Source organism: Syzygium oleosum, unplaced genomic scaffold, assembly GCF_021117445.2.
Source record: "Syzygium oleosum isolate NSW1041296 unplaced genomic scaffold, Sole_v2.1 Sole_v2.13, whole genome shotgun sequence".
NCBI lineage: Eukaryota > Viridiplantae > Streptophyta > Magnoliopsida > Myrtales > Myrtaceae > Syzygium > Syzygium oleosum.
Window position 1 is genome coordinate 8,471,420 of NW_026607497.1, and position 24,509 is coordinate 8,495,928.

The window sequence follows — 24,509 nt, forward strand, 5'->3', positions numbered from 1 at the left end:
CCGATAGATACAATGGTGGATTTGGTCATGTTCAATCCTAATCGATATTATGGGCGATTGGACAATTTATAGACATAGAGAGGCGGGAGAGAAAGGGTAGGGTTGACAATTCTTAACACTACTCGTGTTCACAACACGACGCATTATCTAAAAGGTTTTGGTTTGGCATAAACAGGTCAACTCGCCTAAGACACGAGAAACATCATGTCATGCACAAATTGACTTGTTTAATCCGTTTAAACACGAGTTAACACTTTTAAAGTAAATGCGTTGTCTTTTTAACACGAGTTTTTTTTTTGGTTGACTTTTTTTAAACACAAGTTGATTAGATATATTTTAACACGTTTAGTACCCGTATCGAAAGACTTTTTAATCGTTAAAATTTTACAAAAATAATGTATATGTTAAAAAACAACAAAGCGATAATCGAAAACATATTTAGGGTTACAAAAGTCATTTATGCCGTGAAAAAACACCAACTCAATACCCATTCCAAATGTAATTTATACTCAAATTGTGTGGAAAAGTGCCAAACATGTTAATACAACTTATACTGTATGAATGTGTTTTACATGCTTATTATTGTAAATAGGTTAACGTATCGTGTCGACACCAGGCGCAGATGTGTGTTTAATAATTGTGTTAATCGTGTCCCGTGAACCGCTTTATTAGGTGTTTTGTGTTGGTATAGATGCAGTTTGATATGTTTATTAGACGTGTCATATTTGGGTTAGCGGTATTTGTATTATAGTCTTATTTCGATGTGACACGAAACGAATTGTTGGCCTTAAGAAAGGGAACGCAATATTTGGCAACTAAGGCTGCCAGCACCTGATAGTTGCATTACCTTGTGCGTGCGACCGCCATTGTGGTTGTGTGGTCTCAAATGTACCAAATCTGTGTGTAAGAGAGAGAGAGAGGAGAGAGAGAGTGAGAGATTTTAAGGTGATCACCAGTGGCGCCACCAATAGCACTAACAGGGACGTCGCTAATGTCTACTAGGAGTTATAAGTATTAATTATCATATTTCATTTCAATTTAGAGGAGATAGTATCTACAGCAGACCCTAAATATGGGTAAGTTATTCATCATTCTATCTAAAGTATTTCGGATTTCTGCAATATCATGCGAGGGACACTATCGAACGTTAGACATGATATTTACCTTATTCAGGCTCAAATTCAAGAACATTCAGAGCATATTGGGGGGCGCGACTGAGTCCATGCACTTGTTTGGAGATCATAAAATTTCTGCAGCATTGCCTGTGTTTTGCCGGAAATGCTCCCGCAATAAAATATAATTTACCTAAAGTCGTTCTTCGGTTCTTAATGAGAAGAAACCGGGTTCTGTGACTAATTCCGGACATGAGATATCCAAACGTGAACAAAGAGCTTGTTTGTTTTGATTAGCAACATAGGTTTCGTACCATGACGAAATTTGGCTAATAAAACATTGAATTTTATTGACAGTTCAGACAAATCCGTCCAGCTACTGATTGGCGGTATCCAAACTCCGTTGATGCAACATTACAAAGCTATTGGGCTAAAAACATAGATAATTACAGCTATGGAAACTAAAAGTGCCATACTGAAATTTTTCTGGCTGTCTGGTAATATTTATACTACAGATCTAATAACCGCCTTCTGATATCATATTCAATAGCCACCGTTGATCTCATCTTCGTTGTTCATCTGATGACACATGTCCATCTACTACCATCAATCTTATCTTTTCGTTCTGACACCTATCCTTTTTTGTGCGATAACCGTCGTCAATTTCCTTCTTGTCTTGACATCCTTCCTTCTTTATCAGAAAGTTACTGTTCACGCACTGTTCATCACTGTTTGGCAAGACAATTGATACAAAACTCTCAACTGTCCAAGCCCACCAGGAAAATACCAATTTATGGTTTCATATGGACCACCCAGTCACAAACTCCTTCTCCAGCTCCTTAAATCCGTCGGACGCCTTAAGGAAGGTTTATAATATCTTCCTCCTTTGCAAATCTCTTTTACTGGGAAGAGAGTTCTGCAGATAGATGCCAGTGATCTCTTTTCGTCTTGACACCTATCCTTTCACTATGTGATGATCGTCATCGATCTCTTTTCGTCTTGACATCTGTCTTTCCTGAGGCGATGACTGTCTTCGATCTCTTTCCGTCTAAACACCTGTCCTTCCACTATGCAATAACCGTCATTGATTTCTTTTCATCTTGACATGTGTCCTTCCTGAGGCGATAACCGTTATAGAACTCTTTCCGTCTTGACACATGTTCTTTCACTATGCGATAACCGTCATCGATCTCTTTCCGTCTTGACACCTGTTCCTCTACCGTTATTGATCTCCTTCCGTCTTGACACATGTCCTACCTCCTTTTCTCGTCGATAGCTTCGATGACTTGGACTCCATATAGCAGTTTTCATCGACGACTTTCGATACGAAAGCTTAGGTGGCGCTTGCTTCATCTATGATTCCAGTCTTTTCAATTTCAAATTCTCAAATTTCCCATCAGGATATTTCAGTGCTTGCCAGCTGTCCGCTTATATAAACAGCTTTCTATGGGCTACGTCATTTTTTTACGATCTTCATGCATTTGTCTCTGTTACTTTATTTATTTTTATTATCAACAATCTAATTAATTACAGGTGACAACAGTAATCCATACCCAGGCAACCATCCAAATCTCCATCCACCACGCCCCTGTCATCAGTCATTACCCGTAACATCTTGTTTGCCGATGCGAAAAGGAAACATCTCTTCCCCACCCGAATGGTCCAATCCTCACCTTGCTTTCGCCCATTAAGTGTTGGACACGACCTGCGAATTATCCTCAGAATTCTTTATTACAAGGCTAATATAGAGTATTAGGTTGTCATATGAGTCCGAACGTCAAGAAGAGTCTTTGGAGTCCGCATTTGCTTCATGTGTAACTCTTCACTTTACTATTGTTAACATCGGATAATCATCATCGAAAGCAGCCTCAATCTCAACTTTATCTGCACCGAAATTATGAGTGGTAGGGTCCAACTCCAGCCAACATCCCCCAATCATCCCACGTAAAAGCTGGGGGACAATCTCATGGTTATGCTTCTCTGTTATGCTTTATGGGTCATTAAGATTCTAAGTGTGATGTCTTTTCAATAGCGACATGTCTTTTCTCTTGAGTACTCTTAATAATTGTCTTTGATTATAAACCCTAGACGGCCAGATACGTCCAAATTTCACCTCGTTTGATAGTAGGGTTCCTAGGCCTCCACGATTCGTCTTCGACGGACATTGGTGATCGGAATCCTCAGCAGGTAAATTGCCATTAAAAAGCTCTGAAGATAAGATAGCCCACCCCAAATAATATGAAATGGAAATCAGTGATGATTCCACTACAAGCTTAATATCTAATACAATTCACGTTTTGGTACGCTGAAAGTGCTAAAAACAACGAAAGGGGGACAGCTAATCTAGTGCCTACAGGAATAAGACGGCTATGTAAAAGTAGAGGTAAAAGTAATCCGATTTTTTTTTTATAGCGATTAGTGCTTTTTATTGGCACGTTGGCAACGTAATAATTATTAATTGAAAGGGCTAAACGATTTGCTCGGCGGACATTAAATTCTTCAATTAATGTTCTGATTGGTGAGATACGCACATCGACAGCACCCATATTTGCTTTTTGTTCAGTCAGTATGTGCATTATAATGGTAACTATGTGCATTATCATGGTAACTTGCTATTTGCCTAGAAGGAAAATATAACCCATACTCAATTAGCAAGGACGGTAGGAACTTCAAATTTTCTCTTAACGAGCTGCTATCTCAATTCCTATAGCAAATGATTCGTGTTTTAGTCGGTAGGTTTTTGTCTGGTTGTGATCTTGCTATTAGGGTTGACCATGTGGAAAATTCGCATTAGCGTGCCATAATCGTATCTGCAATTCATGCCAACTTAACTTTTATCGGAATGACCATTATAATTTTTAGTTTCTCAAGCTATATAACCGACTTATAACAAAAACGCGTTGACTCAAGTTAATACATGGATTACACACGTTGTGGCGCGTCATTTCGCTTGAACATGTCACGTACTAGCATTGTTTAGACCTTGAGCTCGGTGTGATGTGATTTGGTTCCACAGGATTTTGGTGTCCGCCCTGAACCGTGTGAAGCTGTGCACCAATTTTCTAGAGGTGATTATAGATACTTGTAACGAAGTAAGAAATGAATCCACCGAACATTTTCCTCTAAATTCTTTACGGGATAGAGTCACGTTGGATCACTACACATCCAAAACCTTGTGTTATTGATTGATTGATTGATTGATGGGGCAGTTGGGTGCCCAGCTTTTCAAACTTAGGCTCGAAAGCAACAGCATTAGGCAATGGATAATGACTTGTAAAGAATACACGATCATGTCCTCACGCTAGGGTCCGCCAGGCATCCCACTAACACCGACTCTTGATGGAAATAATTAAACCATTGGCCAATTCCTCATAGGCAACAGTATTTTTCTGAAGATTCCACCAATTCGGTGCCTTATACCCTGCGAAAATATACTGTTGATCTCAATAATGGTACTATTGTACAAGACTACCAGATAATCGATTCGTGCCCGAAAAGTGAATTGTTTAAAGATGAACCGAAGTTGCGAGAAAAGACCGGCTTCATAGGTGCCAATGATCAGGATGGAGTCCATAAAATATCCTACGAGTCTCACAAAAAAGGTTGAGTTGAGATGTGTGGTCTTTGTAAGTGCCCTAACGTAGAATTGCACATAGTTGGTGGAATTTGATCGGTTCCTCGGTTGACGATCCCCCGAGACCTCGACCAATTGCGTCGACTCAAGCGGGTTTACGAGTGGGTATTTACGACACACTAATACATACAAACATTCACTCTGTTCATTCTCACTACAGAAGTTGAGGCAATCATAAGGATCCCGGCTTGCCCCTTAGCTACCCATTTATTCAGTACAAAATATAACACGAAACCCCGGGAGAAAATATCAATACGAACTAACATGTTTCCATCGTAACTTAACTTGTTAATAGATGTTATGATGTGAATTGTCAGACTTAAAGTTGTGGGCCACTGATATGAAATTATATACAGAAAACCTCTTCTACCCGCATACGTCAATATCTTTTTCCCCTTCTTAAGAGGTCACATGAGGGTATGGTTATATCAATGGAGAGAATCATTTCATCTTTTGATTCTCAAAATCTTTCACTCAATTACACCCCGCAAAGATGGCCTACTAACTTTGTCATCCTTTCCCCTGGTCTTTTGCAAAACCTATGGCTCTAAACCATCGGGGAACACAAACGGAAAGGCTTTTGAGTTTGTCTTTCTGATGTCCAATGACATGACGCTCCCCAATGATTCCAAACGTATTGTATGATCGATATGGACTTACATTTCTCTCGACTGGCATCAAGGAACCTCTCACGAGTGGTCCTCGTAGATGCCTTCAACTTTCTACAGTGAGTGGTGAAATACACTAGGTCATTAGCCCCCACGGGGACGTGGTGTGCCCACAGCCACCAAAAAAACGAAACGCCTCTAGAATGCCTAGTGCGCTCGACATGTTGGGAATTTCTCTGTGCAAGCTTCACAGAGGTATCGAACTAGTAAAACAGAAGAAACCCCATTTTAAACGAAAAACGAACCAATCTGTAAAACAAAGTGTAGGGCCACGACAAGATTCTCTCCTTTGATTGCGGGTGTAATTATAATTTTAGGAGAAAGAACTGGGGACAAACGTGTTGTCGGTGAGCGATGGTGGGGGTACAGAAACGAGTGTGAAGGTCACACACTTTTCTTGGTTTAGCATGGTCCTCTCAATTCCCAATTGCTAAAATCTCAAATCCTTACCTAATTTTCTTCAATGAACAGACCTCTCCAATCAGTAATCAGCCACCTTTGTCGTACAAGGAAAGAGAGTGCCGAAAAGTTAGTGGAGAGATTATAAGGTATTGCCTAAGTACAGATCATGCAGCACTAGGAAAAAGAGAATGCTCACCAATCCAACCCAAAGACTACCTTAGTAACTTACTTCATGCTGAGTATTACTGCTCAAAATTAATTTTGTTTTCAATTCCCAGGAAGATTACTCCACGGTCATAACTCCAAGTGGTTACCATCCTTCATTTTTACCTTTGTGCTAACATCAAATTCTCAAAGAATTCTAACACGAGGTGAGTATTTGTCTCTTGATTGCTTCCCAAACGATACAAGATCAAACCTCGAGATTTACCCAAAATCTATCTTCTCTCATCCCTCATTTGTTTAATCGTCGATGCCATTTTGTACCCCATGAATCGGAAACAACGAGGTCAACCTTGTATAATGTACTACTGCCTGTCATGCCCCACTAGAGATTCATCAGCAAAGCACCAAAGCTGAGACAGCCACTAATAAAAAGGCAAGCCTCCACCTCTGTTTCATCACTTCATTCCTCTCTGCTTTTTCCTTGAGCAAAAGCTTCCCAAAAAGAGAGAACTACGCTTGAATCACCCAGATTCAGTGAAGAAGATGAAGCTTAGGCTTCTGCATAGAGTGGCTCCAGCACTTCCGGTTCTCTCCCACTAAGAAAAAGGCCAGCCATTTCATCATTTCATTCCTCTCTTCTTTTCCCTCGAGCAAAAGCTTCACAAAGAAGACAGCTTCGCTTGAACCAACAGATTCATTGAAGAAGATGAAGCTTAGGCTTTTGCATAAAGTGGCTCTAGCACTACTAGTTCTCTCCCACTATGAGGTAGCTGAAGGTACCAAGAAACCAGCTAAAACCACCTATATCATCCACATGGACAAGTCCAACATGCCCGAGACATTTGCTGATCATTTTGAATGGTATGATTCTTCGCTGAAATCGGTATCGGACGAGGCAGACATGCTGTACACCTATAACAGTGTGCTCCACGGCTTCTCCGCGAGGCTCACGGTTGAGGAAGCAGAGTTACTCGGGAAGCAAGCTGGAATTCTTTCGGTCATGCCAGAAGTGAGATATGAACTCCACACCACTCGGACGCCGGAGTTTCTTGGACTGGGAAAGAGCGAAGTTGTCTACCCCGAGTCCAACCTGGCGAGTGAGGTGATTGTCGGAGTGCTTGACACTGGTGTGTGGCCTGAGCTGAAAAGCTATGATGACGCAGGACTCGGCGAGCGGCCCAGTACCTGGAAAGGTACCTGCGAGGTGGGGAAGAACTTCAATTCATCGAGCTGCAATAAGAAACTCGTTGGCGCGAGGTTCTTCTCTAAAGGGTATGAAGCAGCATTTGGACCGATAGATGAATCCGTGGAATCAAAATCACCCAGAGATGATGATGGGCATGGGACCCACACCTCTACTACTGTGGCTGGTTCGGCCGTCCCCGAGGCCAGCCTCTTTGGTTTTGCTTCTGGAACTGCACGGGGGATGGCCACACAAGCCCGTGTGGCCACCTATAAAGTGTGTTGGCTAAGTGGATGCTTTGGATCAGACATAATGGCAGCCATGGACAAGGCCGTCGAAGACGGTGTAAACATCATATCCATGTCCATTGGGGGAGGCATAACCGAGTACTACAGAGATACCATCTCCATTGGAGCTTTCAATGCAATGGCACATGGAATCCTTGTGTCGTGCTCCGCCGGGAACGGTGGGCCTAGCTCCGAGAGTGTGGCGAACGTAGCTCCTTGGATAACCACAGTAGGAGCCGGTACTTTGGACCGTGATTTTCCGGCCTACGTCACTCTTGGAAATGGCAAGAAGTATGAAGGCGTGTCACTTTACAATGGGAAGTCATTATCTGGTCCAGTTCCACTGGTGTTTGCAGGTAATGCAAGCAACTCCTCTAGTGGTGAATTATGCTTTACTGGTAGCTTGGTTGCGAACAAAGTTGCAGGGAAAATAGTGGTCTGCGACAGAGGAGGGAACTCGAGGCCACAAAAGAGTATGGTGGTGAAGAACGCGGGCGGGGTGGGAATGATTCTTACCAACACGGAGTATTATGGTGAAGAGCTAGTTGCTGATGCACATCTCTTGCCCTCAGCAGCTGTAGGACAGAAAGCAGGGATTGAGATAAAGAAGTATATCTTCTCAGATCCAAGTCCAACAGCAACCATTGCTTCCGGAGGCACAGAACTTGAAGTCGAACCTTCACCAGTTGTAGCATCATTCAGTTCCCGTGGTCCTAATCCACTCAATCCTCAGATTCTCAAACCAGACCTCATAGCACCTGGTGTGAACATCCTCGCAGGGTGGACGGGAGCTGTGGGCCCAACTGGCCTGGACAGTGATAAGAGGCGCGTGAATTTCAACATAATCTCAGGCACGTCAATGTCTTGCCCACATGTAAGTGGGTTGGCCGCCCTCCTCAAGGCTGCTCACCAGGAATGGAGCCCCGCGGCCATCAGATCAGCACTCATGACAACAGCCTACACAAAGTACAAAAATGGTGAAACAATTGAAGATGTTGCCACTGGGAGTTCATCAACCCCTTTCGATTATGGAGCCGGACATGTTGATCCAATGGCAGCCCTTGACCCTGGTTTGGTCTATGACGCCACGGTAGATGACTATCTCCGCTTCTTCTGTGCCCTAAACTACACCTCAGACCTGATCAAGCGCTCCACAAACAGAGACTACACCTGTGACTCAAGCAAGAAGTATAATGTGGAAGATCTTAACTACCCATCATTCGCAGTTTCCATGGAAACGGCTTCTAGCAAAGCAGGTGGGGCTGGTGCTTCAAGCACTGTAAAATATACAAGGACTCTAACAAATGTTGGTAGTCCTGGTACCTACAAGGTGTCAGTTTCTTCACAGATCCCATCAGTCAAGATCTTGGTTGAACCCGAATCGCTGACTTTCAGTACCATGGGTGAGAAAGAAAGCTACACAGTCACCTTCATTGCTGGCTCCATGCCATCTGGTACAACCAGCTTTGCTAGTCTTAAATGGTCAGATGGAAAACACAGTGTTGGAAGTCCAATTGCTATCAGCTGGACATAACCACTGTTTAAAGACACGTTGCTGCGGTTGTAATCAAGCTCTGAGAAGGGGCAGGTGGATGAGCTTTCTCTGTCGAAACAAATGCATAGAAGGCTGGATAGATTAGATTGCTGCCCTTCTCGTGAGATCAAAATGTAGGCGAAGGGAAGACTGTAATTGTACAGAAAACCATCGCTCCAATATCTAGCATACTTAAGATGCCTTTCAAACTTTGAAACCTAGACATGCTTCTGCTATAAGTACATTAATCGAAATTGAAGCATTTAGTTGTCATCCATTGTATCTACAGCACCGGCAGCATCAATAATGTGAAATACCATGTGGTAATAAAAACTATCTTCCCCAATTCTTTCCTCCTCAATGTCAAAGTCATCAGCAGACCCCCACTTCAACCTCAGAACTTGTAGTTGTAACATAACAGAGACTACCTTGAGTAGATGAAAATGGATGAAGAAATACTAAGACACCTCTCTTGAATCACAATCTTGACCAGAATCAATTTTAAGTGCTAATTTATGATGCACAAAATAATGGATCGAGAAACAATTTACTTCTTTTATAGTTTAATGAGTAAAACAAAATAACATTGGTACACAATTTAAATAGAATATAAGAAACAAGCAGGATTTGTACAAATTATGGAATGAAAAGAAATCTATTGATGTTGGGTTTCCGTTTGGGAAAACATTTAGTAACAAGATACAATATTTCCTGAAATGCCACCCTCGAACACTTTTGATCTTAGGCTTTCATTCTGCAATTTGGGTAGCTGAGCAGGTGCAAACTACTAACTTAAAAAGGTCACTGGAGGTTCATAAACAACAGCACACCGCAGCCTAAAGGCAACCTCTCAAATATTCATCAAAAGTGTTCAATTTTAACGAATGAAGGGACTTTGCACTAAAGGCAACCTCTCAAAATGTTGACCAAATTCTCTCACGTTGAGATTTTAAATAAGCGTTTAAGAGCCAAGAGGAGAATATGGTTTTACAAGAAATGATGTCGCCTTGCAAATCTTATCCAAATTTCACATCATTACATGCTGCATATTGGTGACACTTGAAAGAGCTACTGGATCTCAAGAAGAGGAGAAGGTTCTCATTGGACTCAGCATCCCACAGAAAAAGAAAATAATCCAAAGAGGATCTAAAATTCCACCCTTAAGCATTTGAACGCCGAGATTGAAATTTAATTGCAACAAGAATCTCAAAAGTGTCCACTAGTCTAGCTTCAGTGAACTGCAATAGATAGTGATTTACTGAATTGAACAACTGTGAATGTACCACATCCATCTCTTCAAGAGTAGGACATGGCTTCACTATCAATATTCTATGTTTTTCTTCTGAGTCTAACATATGATATTCTGCTGTATATCTCTACTGAAGAAGATGAAGCCTGAAGAACACCACTGGTTGAATGGAAAACCTCAAAAGATACTTGATAGATGGTAGAACATACCCATCCTTTCCACCAATTGCTTATAAAGTTGCAACCCTATCCAGATAGTGAAAGCCAACTTAAAATGCTATTTTAAGCGCCTTCAAGACAGTGCTTTCAGAGCTTAAGTCAAGAGTAAACAACATCATTCCTCGTCTTGCACAGTTTGGCAAACTGGGAGGTAATACGTATCAAGCTGCCAATATTTCTGTTTCACACCTTCCCAAACTTCTTCTCCCAGACAAGCCTTCACAGGCAAGGGAATTAATTGCGTGGAGTAGCCCAGATTCTCCAATTCCAGAGAAACTAAATGGCAATAAACAACATGGAAGAAGGCATTATCTCCACAAAGCCCATTGAAAAATGAGTAGATTCCCCCAGGTTTCAATAAAACAGGAAGATGCTGGTGGAACTCCCTCATATCTTCATAATATTCTCCATACGTGTCGAAGAATATACCTGAAAACATCAATTATATTACTTAAGCAAGACTGTAGTGGCATAAAAATTTCATCTGAGTAGAAATGAATAACTGAAAGTGATCCAATTATATCCAAAAAGTTCTAGCAGCATCTACTGGACTTTAAGCAAACTCTCATGCGCACACTCTCCTGAAATCAGATTGGTGTACTAGGTTGTAGTTTCTCCAATGAATTCTGTCTGCATGAGGAGATAGACCATTGTAGCCAAGTAATTGATAAATGGAAAATGCATACTTCAAAGAGGATAAGCAGGAAAAAAATAAAAATTGGACTCAAGCAAAAAACAACTCTAGCTGCAATCCCAATTGACCGGTATAGTTTTAATAAACATACAAGAAATCTCATAAACATTGTCTTATCCAATTCTAATACACTAAAACCATTATACAGAAAGGAGGTCCACAAGCTTTCTTTTGCAGAAATTTCGTTAAATAAGAATATAGAGGCCTTGTTGGAATTTCACTGATGTTAGAGTTTATTCTTTCAGAAACATTATTACGAGCTTGGCACAAGACCAGACAAAAAACTGATTTTCTGATGACATAAGAGCTGGTCAAGAAATGTCATATAAAGCCATGAAACATAGAAAACGGTGTGTCTTGGAAATTTTAAAGTACACCAAATTTTGAATCTCTGTGCAAAAGTAGAAGGATTGAGGAAAAAAATCACAGATGAAACGTCATGCAACACTTAGCTATGGATGCTAATATTCTAGTTAGATGGGAAATGAAGTTTCTCTTACCATCATAAGATCCAAGTTGACAAAGAACATCTTGCCAACGACCAAATATTATCCTTACATTGTCCTTATCACCCCAACCAGTGTCAAGCATTCGTTTAAAAACATCAGGGTGAGCCTCTACTATAGTGTGTGTAGCAGGAGCATATTGCCGAATGGCTGTATCGACAAGACCCATTCCAAATCCGATGTTCAGTATGTGACCACCCTGTGAACAAATGGCTTTGGCATGAGCCTCCATCAATGGCTTTTCCCAAGCCATCATGACAGCTTTGCTATTTGTGTCCATCAGCTTATCCTCACTAAAATTGACCCTGTCATCCAAGTAATCCCCATGACAGTCACCGGCTTTACTTTTCCTTGCAATTGTCCCCAGAATCAGCTCCGCTTGAATTCCTGTTGCATAGAATATCGTTGGTCAAAGTCCACGATGAGAACAACAAACGTCCCTTAACTGGACTGAAACTATGCACATACCTAACCTGTAAATCATTTCTGTGGTCCTTGAATCACACCAATAAGTAATGTTAAGTATCCAGATTTCGGTAGGTTATGCGGAAGTATTTGAGACAATGAGTTCCAGGATAAGTAAATTTGGCTTTACCATAAAAACTGCTAAGAAACTTCATAATCAATAGTCTTGGCCAAAGCAAAGGGAAGCATCTCATCATGTACAAAACTTCAAATTAAAAGAAAGTTCTCACTAGCTTATGCAAATCATTAAACGACAGACAAAATAGCAAGGTGACTCTATTACTAATCTTCCGTTACATATTCCTTGTGTGTGGCCATGGTTGAGATGGGTCTTGTGGAAGCTACAGTGTGCTGTATTCATTTATCAAGCTGTAATAAAAAGATACATTAAAGTAAATCAATTTACATGGACTCACAGAGAATCAGAGGCAGCAATGTATTGGTGGTTCTTGTACTATACTTAGCAGGAAGGTCATCTCTTGCCTGTCCTGACTAAAAGGTGTCTATGGTGGGATTCAGAGGGACAATGTATTGTTGGTTCTTGTACTATACTTAGCAGGAAGGTCCACTGTTGCCTGTCCTGACTAAAAGGTGTCTTGATGGGAATCAGAGGCGGCAATGTATTGTTGGTTCTTATACTATACTAAGCAGGAAGGTCCACTCTTGCCTGTCTTGACTAAAAGGCGTCTAAGAGGTCGCTTGCACGGAAACCAGACAGACAGAACTTTCGGCATCCCGATTGAGGCTTCAACTAGCTTTTCAGGAGGAAGCATAGCATCCCTTTGTCCAATTCTACTTTGATTAGTCATTCTGATAATCCTATTGGAAGATTCATTGGTTTGATCCTTGTTTAACTGTCATTTTGCAACGTTAGCTTGAGTCAAGTTCTACCTCAACACATCAGCACAGCACAAATTTAGACGCAGGCCAAAGCGCAAAAGAAGAAGCCCGACACCACGAATGGATCAAAGAGGGAGAAGGAAGCAGAGCCCACAACACCCACATGCTTGAGTCAGCGAATAAACTGAAAATGCATCAATTCTTTGATCATTACCGATTGCAGCATCAATTCGTCTGTCACTCATCAAACTCTGCGTCAGCGAGGTTTTAGAACCTAAAAGCGATCCCTTCAATTACCTTACATTTTCCTTGTTGGCCAAGATAGACACACCATTATGAGTATGAGATGTTTAATCATGCTGTTAAGCAATAATCCAAGAGCATTATCTTCCACAAATCTAACCTATCATGGGCCCAAGGTGAATCCTAAAAAGCCTATCTCTCCCAAAACAATTCTTCCTTTTCCTCATAAAAGAACTAGAATTAAACATCCGAACCGCAAGTTATGTGCAGAATCAAGCAAGCATCACCAGCACATACGAAGCTCATCGCTGGCCATCACCAAGGACAAATGACAACCGAAGCAGAACTGCAGATGCGCACGTACCGGCGTTGAGGAGAAGCTCGAAGGCTTCCTGATGACCCGACTCCATGGCGAAGTCGCCGGCGGAGAGATTGGAAGGCGAGAGGGCGTTCCAGGGCGCACCGGCCTCGAGGAGCGCCTTCGCCGCGTCGGCGCGGCCCGACTTGGCCGCGTGCATCAGCGGGGTGAGACCGTCGGCGTCGAAGTGAGAGACGTCGGCCCCGGCGCTGATTAGGGACTCGAGCCTTCCGATGTCGCCGTTCCTCGCCGCCTCGCAGAGCTGCTCCGCCTCGTCCATTGCCGCGCCGCCGCCGCCGAGCTCGACGCCGTGAAGCAGAATACTCCTCTTCACTTCGGCAAGCGTTCGCCGATTTCCAAGTTACTTTTATCCTCTTCTTGTGTAATACCTTTTTATGTTATCAAATCGTAATTTATTATAATACAATCTACTAATTAGTGATCATATAGTAGTAGTGCATCATGCATCATTTCAAATCGTAATTAATTAAAAAAAATGTAATTAATTGATAGGTGTGTCGTGTTTGGTTTATTTTATAGGATGCCATATAACGTTTTCCCTTGTTTTTTTTTTCTTTTTTTTTCTTTTCTTTTCGTTTTCCCTTGTTTAAGTGGCCTTTTCTTTTTGGAATGCCCATAGCAAACAAAAAATATAAATTAATTTGTTTGCAATCGTAAATTTATAGTGAGTTATAATTAATTAAACCATGGGAGTTGAGTTGAATTTATCATATTAGCCATACAAATAAATTATGGAGGTAAAACGATTAATTACAAATATGTGTTATATTAATAATGGACATCAAATTCGAAAATCAATTTATTAGCACAATCGTATATAATATTATTCTTCATAATTTTTTGAATAAAATATCATTATAACTTACTTATTAACATACTGGATTTTATGATAATAACTTCGTTTGTGATTATTATGAATTTTCATTTATTAAAAATCTAATAGTTTTACATGTATTTCTTGAATGTTAACCTCATTCCATGCGAACAATATTTTTTTGTCACGTACAAGTAAAAAGTCATCATTTTCCATTCCTACATTTTACCATACATAAGTATTATCTATTTTATTTCATTACAGTCATATTTCTATATAGGCTAGATACGAGCAAAAAACACAACAAAATTTCTTACGCTAAAAAGAACGGAGCCTCTTATGCTGGGGACGCTCCTTATGCGACCTTACAATTTATTAGGGATGATCGGTTCCCGATCCGGTCCGGTTTCAAGGTGGAACCAGGAACCGGACCGAGAGAACCGGTTCCCAATTTTGGGAACCGCGGACCGGACCGGTTAGTTCTAGGACCGGGAGCCGGACTGGACCGCCGGTCCGGTTCAATGGAACCGGTCACTTAGAGTTTAGTTTTTTTTTTTGGTTAAACACTTAAGGTTTGATTCACATTTTACTAATTTTTGTCAATGAATTTATGTCAATGAAGTTCACTTAGGGTTTAATTCACATTTTACTAATTTTTATCAATGAATTTATGATAATGAAGTTCACTTAGAGTTTAGTTCACATTTTATTAAATTTTTTAAAGAAAAAAATAACAAAAATATATATTAAATAATCGGTCCGGTCCGGTCAGGTCCGGTTCCCCCTTGGAACCGGACCGCCCAGAAACCGGTTCCGCTTTTAGGAATCGGGAACCGGACCGATAGTCCTGAGAACTGGACCAAACCCGGTCCGGTCCGGTTCGGTCCGGTCCGGTCCCGGTTTGGGCGGTCCAAGTTGCTCACCCCTACAATTTACCAATGCCTATAGAAACGGCACAGCATTTTACTCGCGGAGCAATTTTAGCATCTGTTGAGCATTTTGTAAAAATAATCACCATTGAAATCCTACATGGCAATTGACATAGATGGCAATTTGTGACACGGTTGCCATGTCATTGTCCAATATTTTACGCCCATTGAAATGCCAACCGTTGAATCTAACTTTAAATTTAAGTGAAAAGAAAAATGCGCTTTTTCTCTCGCACAGTAGCTCTTTGTGTGACGCACGTATGGTCGTTGTTGTAAAAAAAAATTGCCATTGCCCATGGAGCCATTGACATCATCATCGAGAGTCTTTCGCCTTATAAAAGGACGACTTCTCGAATTCTACTATGTCTTCATCGGTGAACTAGAATTCTACCTTCACCCTCTCACCAACATCCAAATCTTCCTCCTCAGTCGAAGTGACACTTATAGCCGTCGCTCTAAACTCACGGCGCAATTTGGCCCAAACCTTCCGACAATGTTAATGTCGGAGCCCGATCAAATTTAGATTTCGCTTTTCGGAGATCCAGATACTTGTTTGCCCTCGCCTTTCTTCTCAGCGGAACTAACGGGATTCTCTAGTTCTCTTCTCTAGACCACAAGTTCTTAGGCCCGGGCCTCCTTTGTTCGTCCATCGCTCGAGACTAATTTGCCCGGTTGATCTATAGTCGTTGCATCCTCCCGTGCTCCAGTCAACTGGCTCGTGGTATACACTATACCGACCCTTCTTCTGCCTCAACACTAAGCCAAATTTTTCAGTGCCCGGTGTCGACATTCTTGTCGACCTGAACTGGGCCTTTTTTCGATCATGCTCGCTTCGTTGACCGTGGATACAAACACTTGGATTATTATCGTTATCATTAATTTTGGTGTGTTGACAGTGTGTTTCCCACGTATTGCTGAACACTCCTCCAATTTTTCTAGATTCAATGGGAACCATGGCGGAAAGGACAGATTCCAGAAACAGACGTTGACCATCATCCTGTTCATGGACGAGCTCCAGAGGAGGAGCAGTGACGGCCGCCGTAGGCGAAGTTTGACCGCGAGTCCGAGTGGGACAGCTTTGACTCGCTGCCCCCTTGCTGGCGTGTCGTGTCCCTCGTCCGCGTGGAGACCCCCTCCCCTCCCCCGCCCCAAAAAACACAACGAACGTCGGGAAAGAGGGAATTATTACGTCAGCAGGCCTAATAATTATCCAGTCAATTTTTTTTTCCGGACAAAAACTATCCAGTTTCTCACGAAATAAATGAATAAAAAGGAAAAAAAAAGAAAAAAAAAAACGTTGCTACGTTGAAAAGCGGGAGCGCATGAACAAGTAGAATAATCATGTGGCTGCACGGTCGTGGTGCCTTTCATTTCACGCGTTAATTTAAGTAAATAAATAAATATATAAAATTCGACCAAAAATAAATAAATAAATAAATTTAAATACACATGTATATTTAGAAATCGTATGCATTGCCCCCTTTCTCTCTCTCTCTCTTTTTCTGTGGATCCCCATTTCTTTATTTTTCTCTTGAAATCCCCCAAATAACATCTGGATTTGCTGATTCGCTCCATTGAGGAAGAGATTTGTCTTGCTGCTTTTCGGGGGAAAATCGGAGTCGCGGGTTAGCTATCGAGGCGAGGCGAGGCGTTTCTCCCCCGAAATGGCTTCGAGTTTCGATCGATGGGAGAAGGATCCTTTCTTCTCCGCCGCCGAGGAAGTCCAGGAATCGGCCGACAGGTACCCGCGTCCCCGTGCCCGTTCGTTTTCGACGATAGCGATGATGTCGGATCCCCATTGCGAGCCCCGCGATTGGCTGCGATTTGGTTTTGCTTGAACGAACTACATTTGCTGCGTTTAGCGGGACCAGTTTCGGCCTAGTTGTGCGGAATTTCTAGGCTTCGTTTTTTTTTTTGGGACGTTGTTGTTCGTGCAATGCTGTTGATCGCCTCGGTTTTTCGTGGGGGTTTTGTTTGGTAGCTTTTGGTTTTTATTCCGTAGCCCGTAGGTTGTCCTCATGAGATCCTTATGTGCTGGAATTTGTGTTGAGAACGTCGTTTATATGGTTTTGAAGGATGCAATCGACGTATAGAACATGGATCCACGCGAAGAAGGACGCTTCGGTCACGTGGAATCTGGAGGAACTCCGGCGGGATCTCCATACTGCTTTAGGCACTACCCATTGGCAGGTCATTCTCTCTTTGACAAGCCGGTTTTGTGTGCAGTTTAGTGAGGGACGGAAGAAAAATTGATGTAAATGCTGATGTCGGACTTCTTAATTGGTTTTGGGTGCAGCTGGAGGAGTTTGAACGAGCGGTGCAGTCGAGTTACGTCAATAGTTCAACTGATGATTCGAGGGACAGACACCGTGATTTCATTGTTGCCATCAATGAGCAGATTTCGAAGATTAATAACTCATTGCAGGAGTCAGCGCTCTTAGATGGCGAGCCAGCGCCGTCTTGGGTGCGTTTGGACGAGCGAGAGCGCAATGAATTTGCATCGTTCCTTTCTGGTTCATCGGCATTTGATGCGGCAGGCGCTGAGTCGGACCATGTTATGGATGATGAAGACCATAAAGAGTCGCAGAAAGAGTCCACGCCTGAGTGTTCGAAGAATTCATGCCAGTCAACTGAGTGGAGTTCAATGGATGCCAGGGAGGATAAGTCATATGGGCATAGAAGAACAGCCAGTGCGAGTGCTGACATCAGTGCTTGGAAAATTGCTATAGCTGGAGAAGCCTACCCGCAGAGTTCCTCCAATGGGCATTCTGTGGTACCTCCCCGCAAGGTACCTAGCGTTTCAGGGTTCCTAAATTCCATGGGCTCTGTCTCCAAGTTGAAGTGGTCTAAAAATGGCTTTAGGAAGTGGAAAGCGGATTCTCATCAAGAAGATGATACTGCATTATTGGGACCGGCTCAGCTAGAGAGAGTGAGTTTTTGAACTCTTTTCTCTATGTTTCTAGTTTACATTCTGCAATTACATTGTTGTATAATTGTCATCCATTGATTTCTGGTGTGATTGCTGAATAAATACCTGTATTTGTTCTACAAAGGGCGTACATGCATGCTATGAACGGAGTAAGAGTTGCCTGGATAACTGTGATGACTGTTATGAAAAGCAACTTTATGGATGGTACGGAGCTATCCAAAGGCAGCTTCAGAGGTCTCAGTATCAGATGCAATACAGTCGGCCTGTAAAATTGGCCTTTTCAGCCATTCTTATTCTCTGCTTGATTGGTGAGTTGGCTCATCTATAAGCCCATTTTGGTGTTACTTTTTATGACTAAGCTACCGTTTGTGTCTTTATGGGTGCAAACAAAAATGTTGCTTATGGGTTTGAATATATTGGGGTCACTTGTGTCTCTCATTGCTGAATTTGTCTAATGGTTTATTTAGTTGCTTTGTCCCCTTGAAATGACTTGAAGTTGCTACGATATGAATCCTTTTTATGTTTGGACACTTTATGCAATTTCTTTCACGTGAGAATTGCCTGATGTGAATAAAATTTTAGCTTCTTTTGTGTATGTTTTCATTTTGCTTAATTCTGGCCAGATAGCAGCAGTTTTCTTTAATGTCAAGTTCTTTCACACGAGGATTATCAGATATTAATACAACAATTTTTGACTTTCTTTCCTCCTTGAGGCTGACCAGATAACTGCAGTTTTCTTAAGGTCCATTCATGTAAATTCGAAAGTATGTTCATGGCAGAGAGCATGCAGATTTATTCTAGTTGGTCAACCAGTCATATTTTTTAGTGTGTTTTCTTGTCATCATTTTGAAACCTCTGTCCCAATCCTGTTAGGACTTTGCAAACGTTTCAAATGTGAACTCAGGCCATGAGCTTTTGCACAAAACTGCATGTTTTCGACAAATTAATTGGAGGAGGAACTCTCTCGAACAAAAGAATGTGGTGTGGATTTCTCTAGAACCAAACCAAACTGAGTTACAGCCATCAATCAAATCGAGCTTGCCTGAACTGATTCTGATTCGGTTTGGTTTGGCTTGGCTTGGCTTTGTGCTTATTGATTTAAAACCCCATTTGTTTCAATTCCCTTGCTTTGGACGTTTATATATTCATGTACTTTCATGTTTATTTGTAAAGCTATGCGTAAAAAGAGATTAGTTAATTATTTTGTCAAATTGAAGAACTTAGGAAAGCTTAAAAACGCGATACTTGTACCTTGGATGGACCAACATCTCCTATTAAACAAAGTCTTTCATATTTATCGGGTGTGTGCTTCAGAATGATCATTATTCAAAAGATGAAGAGGCATTAAACAAAGTCGTAATTTTTTTTGGTCGAAAACAAAGTCATATCACAGAAGCAGTTTGAGAGCATATTTGGATTGATTTATAAGTTATGAAGTGCAATCTGTTGCATATTGTTTTTCAATAATGCTAGGTATGCTTAGACTGGTCTACTTAATTAATATACCAAGTGATGTGGTAGATTGTCACTGGACCTTTAAAGAAGTGGGCCATATTTTAATATTCACCCAATATTTGGCACATCAAATAAATTTGTATACAAGTCTCAGTATACATAGCATTGTTCGTAGTTTCTTTAGAACTCTGAAAACAGCTCTTATTTGCGACCTTATTGATTAGAGGACTCAACCTTATACTACTCTAGGATCTTATGATATAATAATAGAAACTGTTGCTATGATTAGAAACTTCACGGATATACTTTATATTCACTGTAGTGGAGTTCTTTTATTCTTGTTATAGCATGTTAAACTTTGAAGCTTAGCGTTTGAAAAAAAAAATGAACCATGTAGGAGAGAAATCACCAGAATTGTCCGTCAAATAGACTGATCAATGGGTGGGCAGCCACTGTGCCTGCCAAGGCCCAACTCAGGCAATATGGGTGGATTTGGGCAAACAAATTCCTTGTTCCCTGCCTGCCCATCCTGATCAACTGTAAATAGAAAATTTAACGATATTTAAGCACAGGCAGGCTTGGTCAAAGGGCACATAGGCCGTCCATTGATGTGTTCTACTATTAAATGCTACGCTGCAATACCTTCTATTCTGTCAATATGATCAGGTTAATATGCTGTTGTGTATTTCCCCGATTACTTTGATCGAACACTTTCTTACACATTTTAGTTCTTGCCTGACAATTTTACTAAAGGCATATCCTCTTTTTTTAAGGTTATTCTTTCTGCTTTTTTTCCTTGAGTTTGTTTGCGTGTTGGGACGAAGGGGAGTGCATTGTGTTGTATTATTAGTTATTTTATTTATCTTTCTCAGTTCTGAGACATGATGAATGTGAACGAGAAAAGGAAGAAGGGTACAATAAGTACAGAAAATTGGCAATGAAATGATTGATTTTGAATTTTCTTCTCTTGTTGGAAAAATGTGCTCGACTCGGTTAGTTTTAGTTTTCAGATTACAAAAACAATTTCCTTCAAGGGTGTTACTTAATAAAGCAAATATGTTAGTGAAGTCATGCAGATTATTTCTTCTGATTTTATACTGATGAATATGAGTGCATGTGAAATATCTCATAGTTGAGCATGGGAAATTCATATCATGTTGAATGTCTGCAGATCAATTCCGATTTTAGTTATGAGGCCGATTGGTCTATTTTCCTCATAGGGTTAGTTGAAATGGGCTATTGTTAAGAAACCTGCCAGTATAGACATTCAAATATTCTGATTCTAGGCAAACTGAGAACTGGGCACATGACACCTGATGGGTACCAGAGAGTTCACTTGACATAGTCTCTTGTCACTAATTATGCATGGTAATGGTTTTTACTTTTTGAGTGGATTAATTTTGATACGCTTTCTGATGCTTAATTCTGTTTCTGTTTCCGCTCTATGCAGTTTTACTCGCTTTGTGTGCAATCTAAGGTGGAGGCCTAATTATGGTTGAGTTTCCTTATATCGGCATGAACTTCCATGTTAGAATGGTCAGGATGAGTTGCGGATTATTTATGTCAGCACGGGAGCAAGAGACAAAGAACTTTGTTTCTTAGGTCTTCCATTTCCTTCCAAGTGGATAATTATGTCCCACCTGACAAGGATCGAGTCCTTGATTGCGCATTAGACACCCTTTGCAGATTTTTGAAGTTTTTGCCACGGAGAATGTAAATTCTAATAGAGTACCAGGATGTTACGATTAGAAAAATGTTGTATCCCAGGATATTGTGGCACTCTGACTTGAGACCGTGTATCCTGTTGTTTCTTATTCTCTGGGTCGATTGTATGGCCGTCTTTTCACTGTAATCTGTACAGCAATGTAATGTTATCATTTTAGCCACTTTTAGCCTGAATTTCGCTGCTCTCGGTTCACTCGGGTAGCGCGGGATGCAATTGCGGAGGAGAGACTGACCCCCTACAATGAAAACTGGAAGTTGCAAGGGGGGGTCGTCTTGAAGACTCTCTTCATCATGCGTTTCAAGATGGGTGCAGGTCCAACGGAAGCAGGTTGGGCATTCAAAATAAGCTGAAAATTAGAAGGTTTAATCAACAAACGTGGACTATTAATAATCGAGTGGAATTTTACAGTCAACCGGTTGTAGAAAAAGCCTGCCTATGGACTATGGTTGTTAACATGGGTCGGAAGACTAGCAGCAACATGTAGCAAAAGGAACACAAAAATTGAGAACTCACGAAAGTCCAATAGTAATTTGGTTCATGCCTGCAACCAAAGCTTGGTTTTCCCATTACCGCTGCACTGTTCCTTTTTTCTTGGCGTGGGTGGACATTTTGTGAGGATTGGAAATGATTGGAAATGTCATGGATCGTGGTACTGAGTCCACCTTTTTCTGATTCCACCGGACTTTGGTGAATGAGATCAAATTTTATCTGTATATTTCATGCTCTTCATACATCGACATGAGCTCGTGTGTTATCTGAATTAAGGATGTAGTAGATATATCCGTGCCCAGGCAAGGGGCTCTCTACGTCGGATCGTCTAAAATCCCAAACTAAACCTATTATGATTCGGACAGGTCAAGCACCCGATTAATCCAGACCCTTTCCAGCGCTAGGTCCTTAGGAACTTCCATTCAAGATGCATGAAGCATTTGATCCGCCAGCTTTTAAGGCAACTTTAGTCCGCTCATAGGAGAAACTCCATTTCCCAGATTTTCCCTGATATTTACACGATATTATAGTTAGGCTTTGAACTCCCATCACTTTTTGGGTTTAAACGGCTTTTATTCTGAAAAGTAACATGATACAAGAGTTCAGAGTCGGACTGAGAATCTGGGACAAATTAAAACTGGTCCTGGAATCACATGTGGCTGGCGACGGCGGTGGTGTATCTGTAGGCGAAGTAGGAGCCGGCGACCAGGAGAGGGACAACGAGCTCGATGACGGCTGCAAACTTGTGAACCGGGGCATCTTTCACGACGAAAGCGCTCATGCCCTCCTTTTTGGCCTCTTTTGGAGCAGCATACTTGTCAGCATCCTGGTCCTGGACAGTGTGGCCTTCGAGAACACCCACCTGGTACTTCAAGAGCAGGGTCTGAGCTGCTTTGCTGTGGCCAATGTCTTCAAAAGCCTTGCTCGCATCTTTCCCTGCTAACTCCAACAACACCTCCTCTCCCCCTGGGTGTTCCTCCAAGAAGCTTGTCACGTTAAGCACCTGTTGAAAGATGAACACATGGAATTCATATAGGATGAGTCTGCGATACTTTTCGAAAAGCAAACCGGGAATTTTGGTGCTTGGTAAAATAATTCCGAATCTCTTTCAGCCCAAATCATGTTTTTGGCTCAATGTCTAGAGCTGTTCTACAAAGTTTTTCCAATTTTCATTCATAGAGACATTAAAAATAAGAAAAAGGGGGATCGTGGCGGAGGAATCTAATGGATGGGGATTTGATGAAATACGACAGAAATTACCCGGCCGTTGATGACGAACCAGCAATCCTTCCTGGACTTGTGCTGGGCGACTTGGGAGAGAGTGAAGACTCTTTTCTCAGCCATCTCCTATGACTCCCAACTCCTGGAGAGAGATACGAGTTCAAAGCTAGAGATATTGCACCTAAACGAGGAAGCTCGGGGTATTTTGTAAGACTTTCGTGGGCGGTAGTTGGCACGTGAATGTTTGGTGAGAAGGAAGTAGCTGCCTCGTTTTGTAAGTTGGACAACATTGTCGGAATTAATGTCTCAATAATTTCTTTAGCAGGTATTAGTGGCGCCCTAGTGACACATCTGCAGATCAATGACAACGTCTTCAAATGAACGGATCGGGATGCGGGTGCACTATATGACAAGAAACACGTGATAGTAAAAGAATGATTATCAAGAGAATCCGTTAATAATATGTTAATCGCACTTTTCTCCTTGTGGTTAATTAACTATTGAAACAAGAGCATGGTGGTGAAGTGCAGAGGTATGAACATTTTGCAGCAAAATATGAGAAAATGAAGCAAACGCAATTTAACACAGCAGTCCCCTATCAATCACAATCTGCAACAAGCTTGAGTGTTAAGAGTGATCGAAGCCAATGAAAATTTTGCAGACAAAATCATAGTTTGACGAGTCATCAAAGAAGCAAGAAATAATCCAGAAGAACGGCTAAAATCTGAACAACTTATAAACAAAGTTTGTGCCACAACACATCAAACCTGCTTTTGCCAAATTCTGTGTGCGGTGAATCCAGACACTGAAACACAAGGAATGATTCGCAGTCTTTTATAGCCGATCTTCGGATCACTTCAGACTATACTCATTTGGTTTACCGATCATCCAAACATTGAAGCTACTATCGTTCCCGATAATTTTTAACGGAGATAATAAATGCGTATCTGCTTCCTTAACTGCAACGATCTCGCATTGATGTTTCCCGTCGAGTGAATCTTGATGGCAATAGAGACACTACAACTACAATTGGTTTCTCCGAGAACGAAGCTCCCATCTGTCCTGGGGACCTTGTCCTCATATTTAGATTTCTTTTCCACGGGAATATAAGTTGACCATAACGTGATGAAAACCGGCGAATGGTGGTCGTGCTTCAATAGCAATTCTATGCAATGATTGGGCACCTTTCTCTATACATCACGCGAAGTTGATATATCCATTACCTCTGCGATTTCCCCCCCGGCTTATTCACGAATTCACAAGTCACGAATGCAATCAATAAGTACTTCGGTTTGAGCACTTACCAGTCAACAAGGTTCCCACATTCACAGTAGTAAAACAGTTGACACTAAAGTGACTTAACGAAT

The 24,509-nt window shown here is 41.5% G+C and overlaps 4 protein-coding genes across 4 annotated transcripts; 2 read left to right on the top strand and 2 right to left on the bottom strand.

Annotated features, from left to right (window-relative positions):
• Nucleotides 1-6,199: 6,199 nt before the first annotated feature.
• On the top strand, nt 6,200-9,331 carry LOC115675733 (subtilisin-like protease SBT1.7). The gene has a single exon (XM_030598486.2). The coding sequence runs from the start codon at nt 6,688-6,690 to the stop codon at nt 8,983-8,985; it is 2,298 nt and encodes a 765-aa protein (XP_030454346.1). The 5' UTR covers nt 6,200-6,687; the 3' UTR covers nt 8,986-9,331.
• Nucleotides 9,332-10,061: 730 nt separating this feature from the next.
• Nucleotides 10,062-13,935, bottom strand: LOC115675737 (protein arginine N-methyltransferase 2). The gene is made up of 3 exons (XM_030598492.2): nt 13,565-13,935; nt 11,647-12,039; nt 10,062-10,881 (listed from the first exon to the last, which is right to left on the bottom strand). Exons 1-3 carry the CDS (start codon nt 13,836-13,838, stop codon nt 10,568-10,570), a joined length of 981 nt encoding a protein of 326 aa, XP_030454352.1. The 5' UTR covers nt 13,839-13,935; the 3' UTR covers nt 10,062-10,567.
• Nucleotides 13,936-16,912: 2,977 nt separating this feature from the next.
• Nucleotides 16,913-21,592, top strand: LOC115675736 (uncharacterized). The gene is made up of 5 exons (XM_030598491.2): nt 16,913-17,063; nt 17,398-17,512; nt 17,619-18,251; nt 18,376-18,559; nt 21,157-21,592. The coding sequence occupies exons 1-5, from the start codon at nt 16,987-16,989 to the stop codon at nt 21,180-21,182; spliced, it is 1,035 nt and encodes a 344-aa protein (XP_030454351.2). The 5' UTR covers nt 16,913-16,986; the 3' UTR covers nt 21,183-21,592.
• An 859-nt stretch (nt 21,593-22,451) lies between these two features.
• LOC115675738 (cytochrome b5-like) lies at nt 22,452-23,340 on the bottom strand. Its single transcript, XM_030598494.2, has 2 exons — nt 23,182-23,340; nt 22,452-22,924 (listed from the first exon to the last, which is right to left on the bottom strand). Exons 1-2 carry the CDS (start codon nt 23,263-23,265, stop codon nt 22,571-22,573), a joined length of 438 nt encoding a protein of 145 aa, XP_030454354.1. The 5' UTR covers nt 23,266-23,340; the 3' UTR covers nt 22,452-22,570.
• Between the last annotated feature and the right edge of the window lie 1,169 nt (nt 23,341-24,509).

Coding starts and splice junctions, on each gene's coding strand:
- LOC115675733 (XM_030598486.2), top strand. CDS start 6,688: ATGAAGCTTAGGCTTTTGCATAAAGTGGCTCTAGCACTACTAGTTCTC.
- LOC115675736 (XM_030598491.2), top strand. CDS start 16,987: ATGGCTTCGAGTTTCGATCGATGGGAGAAGGATCCTTTCTTCTCCGCC. Junction 17,064..17,397: donor GTCCAGGAATCGGCCGACAG/GTACCCGCGTCC, acceptor ATGGTTTTGAAG/GATGCAATCGACGTATAGAA. Junction 18,252..18,375: donor GACCGGCTCAGCTAGAGAGA/GTGAGTTTTTGA, acceptor TGTTCTACAAAG/GGCGTACATGCATGCTATGA.
- LOC115675737 (XM_030598492.2), bottom strand. CDS start 13,838: ATGGACGAGGCGGAGCAGCTCTGCGAGGCGGCGAGGAACGGCGACATC. Junction 12,040..13,564: donor CGAGCTTCTCCTCAACGCCG/GTACGTGCGCAT, acceptor TCTATGCAACAG/GAATTCAAGCGGAGCTGATT. Junction 10,882..11,646: donor TCAACTTGGATCTTATGATG/GTAAGAGAAACT, acceptor TGATGTTTTCAG/GTATATTCTTCGACACGTAT.
- LOC115675738 (XM_030598494.2), bottom strand. CDS start 23,265: ATGGCTGAGAAAAGAGTCTTCACTCTCTCCCAAGTCGCCCAGCACAAG. Junction 22,925..23,181: donor GGTTCGTCATCAACGGCCGG/GTAATTTCTGTC, acceptor ATCTTTCAACAG/GTGCTTAACGTGACAAGCTT.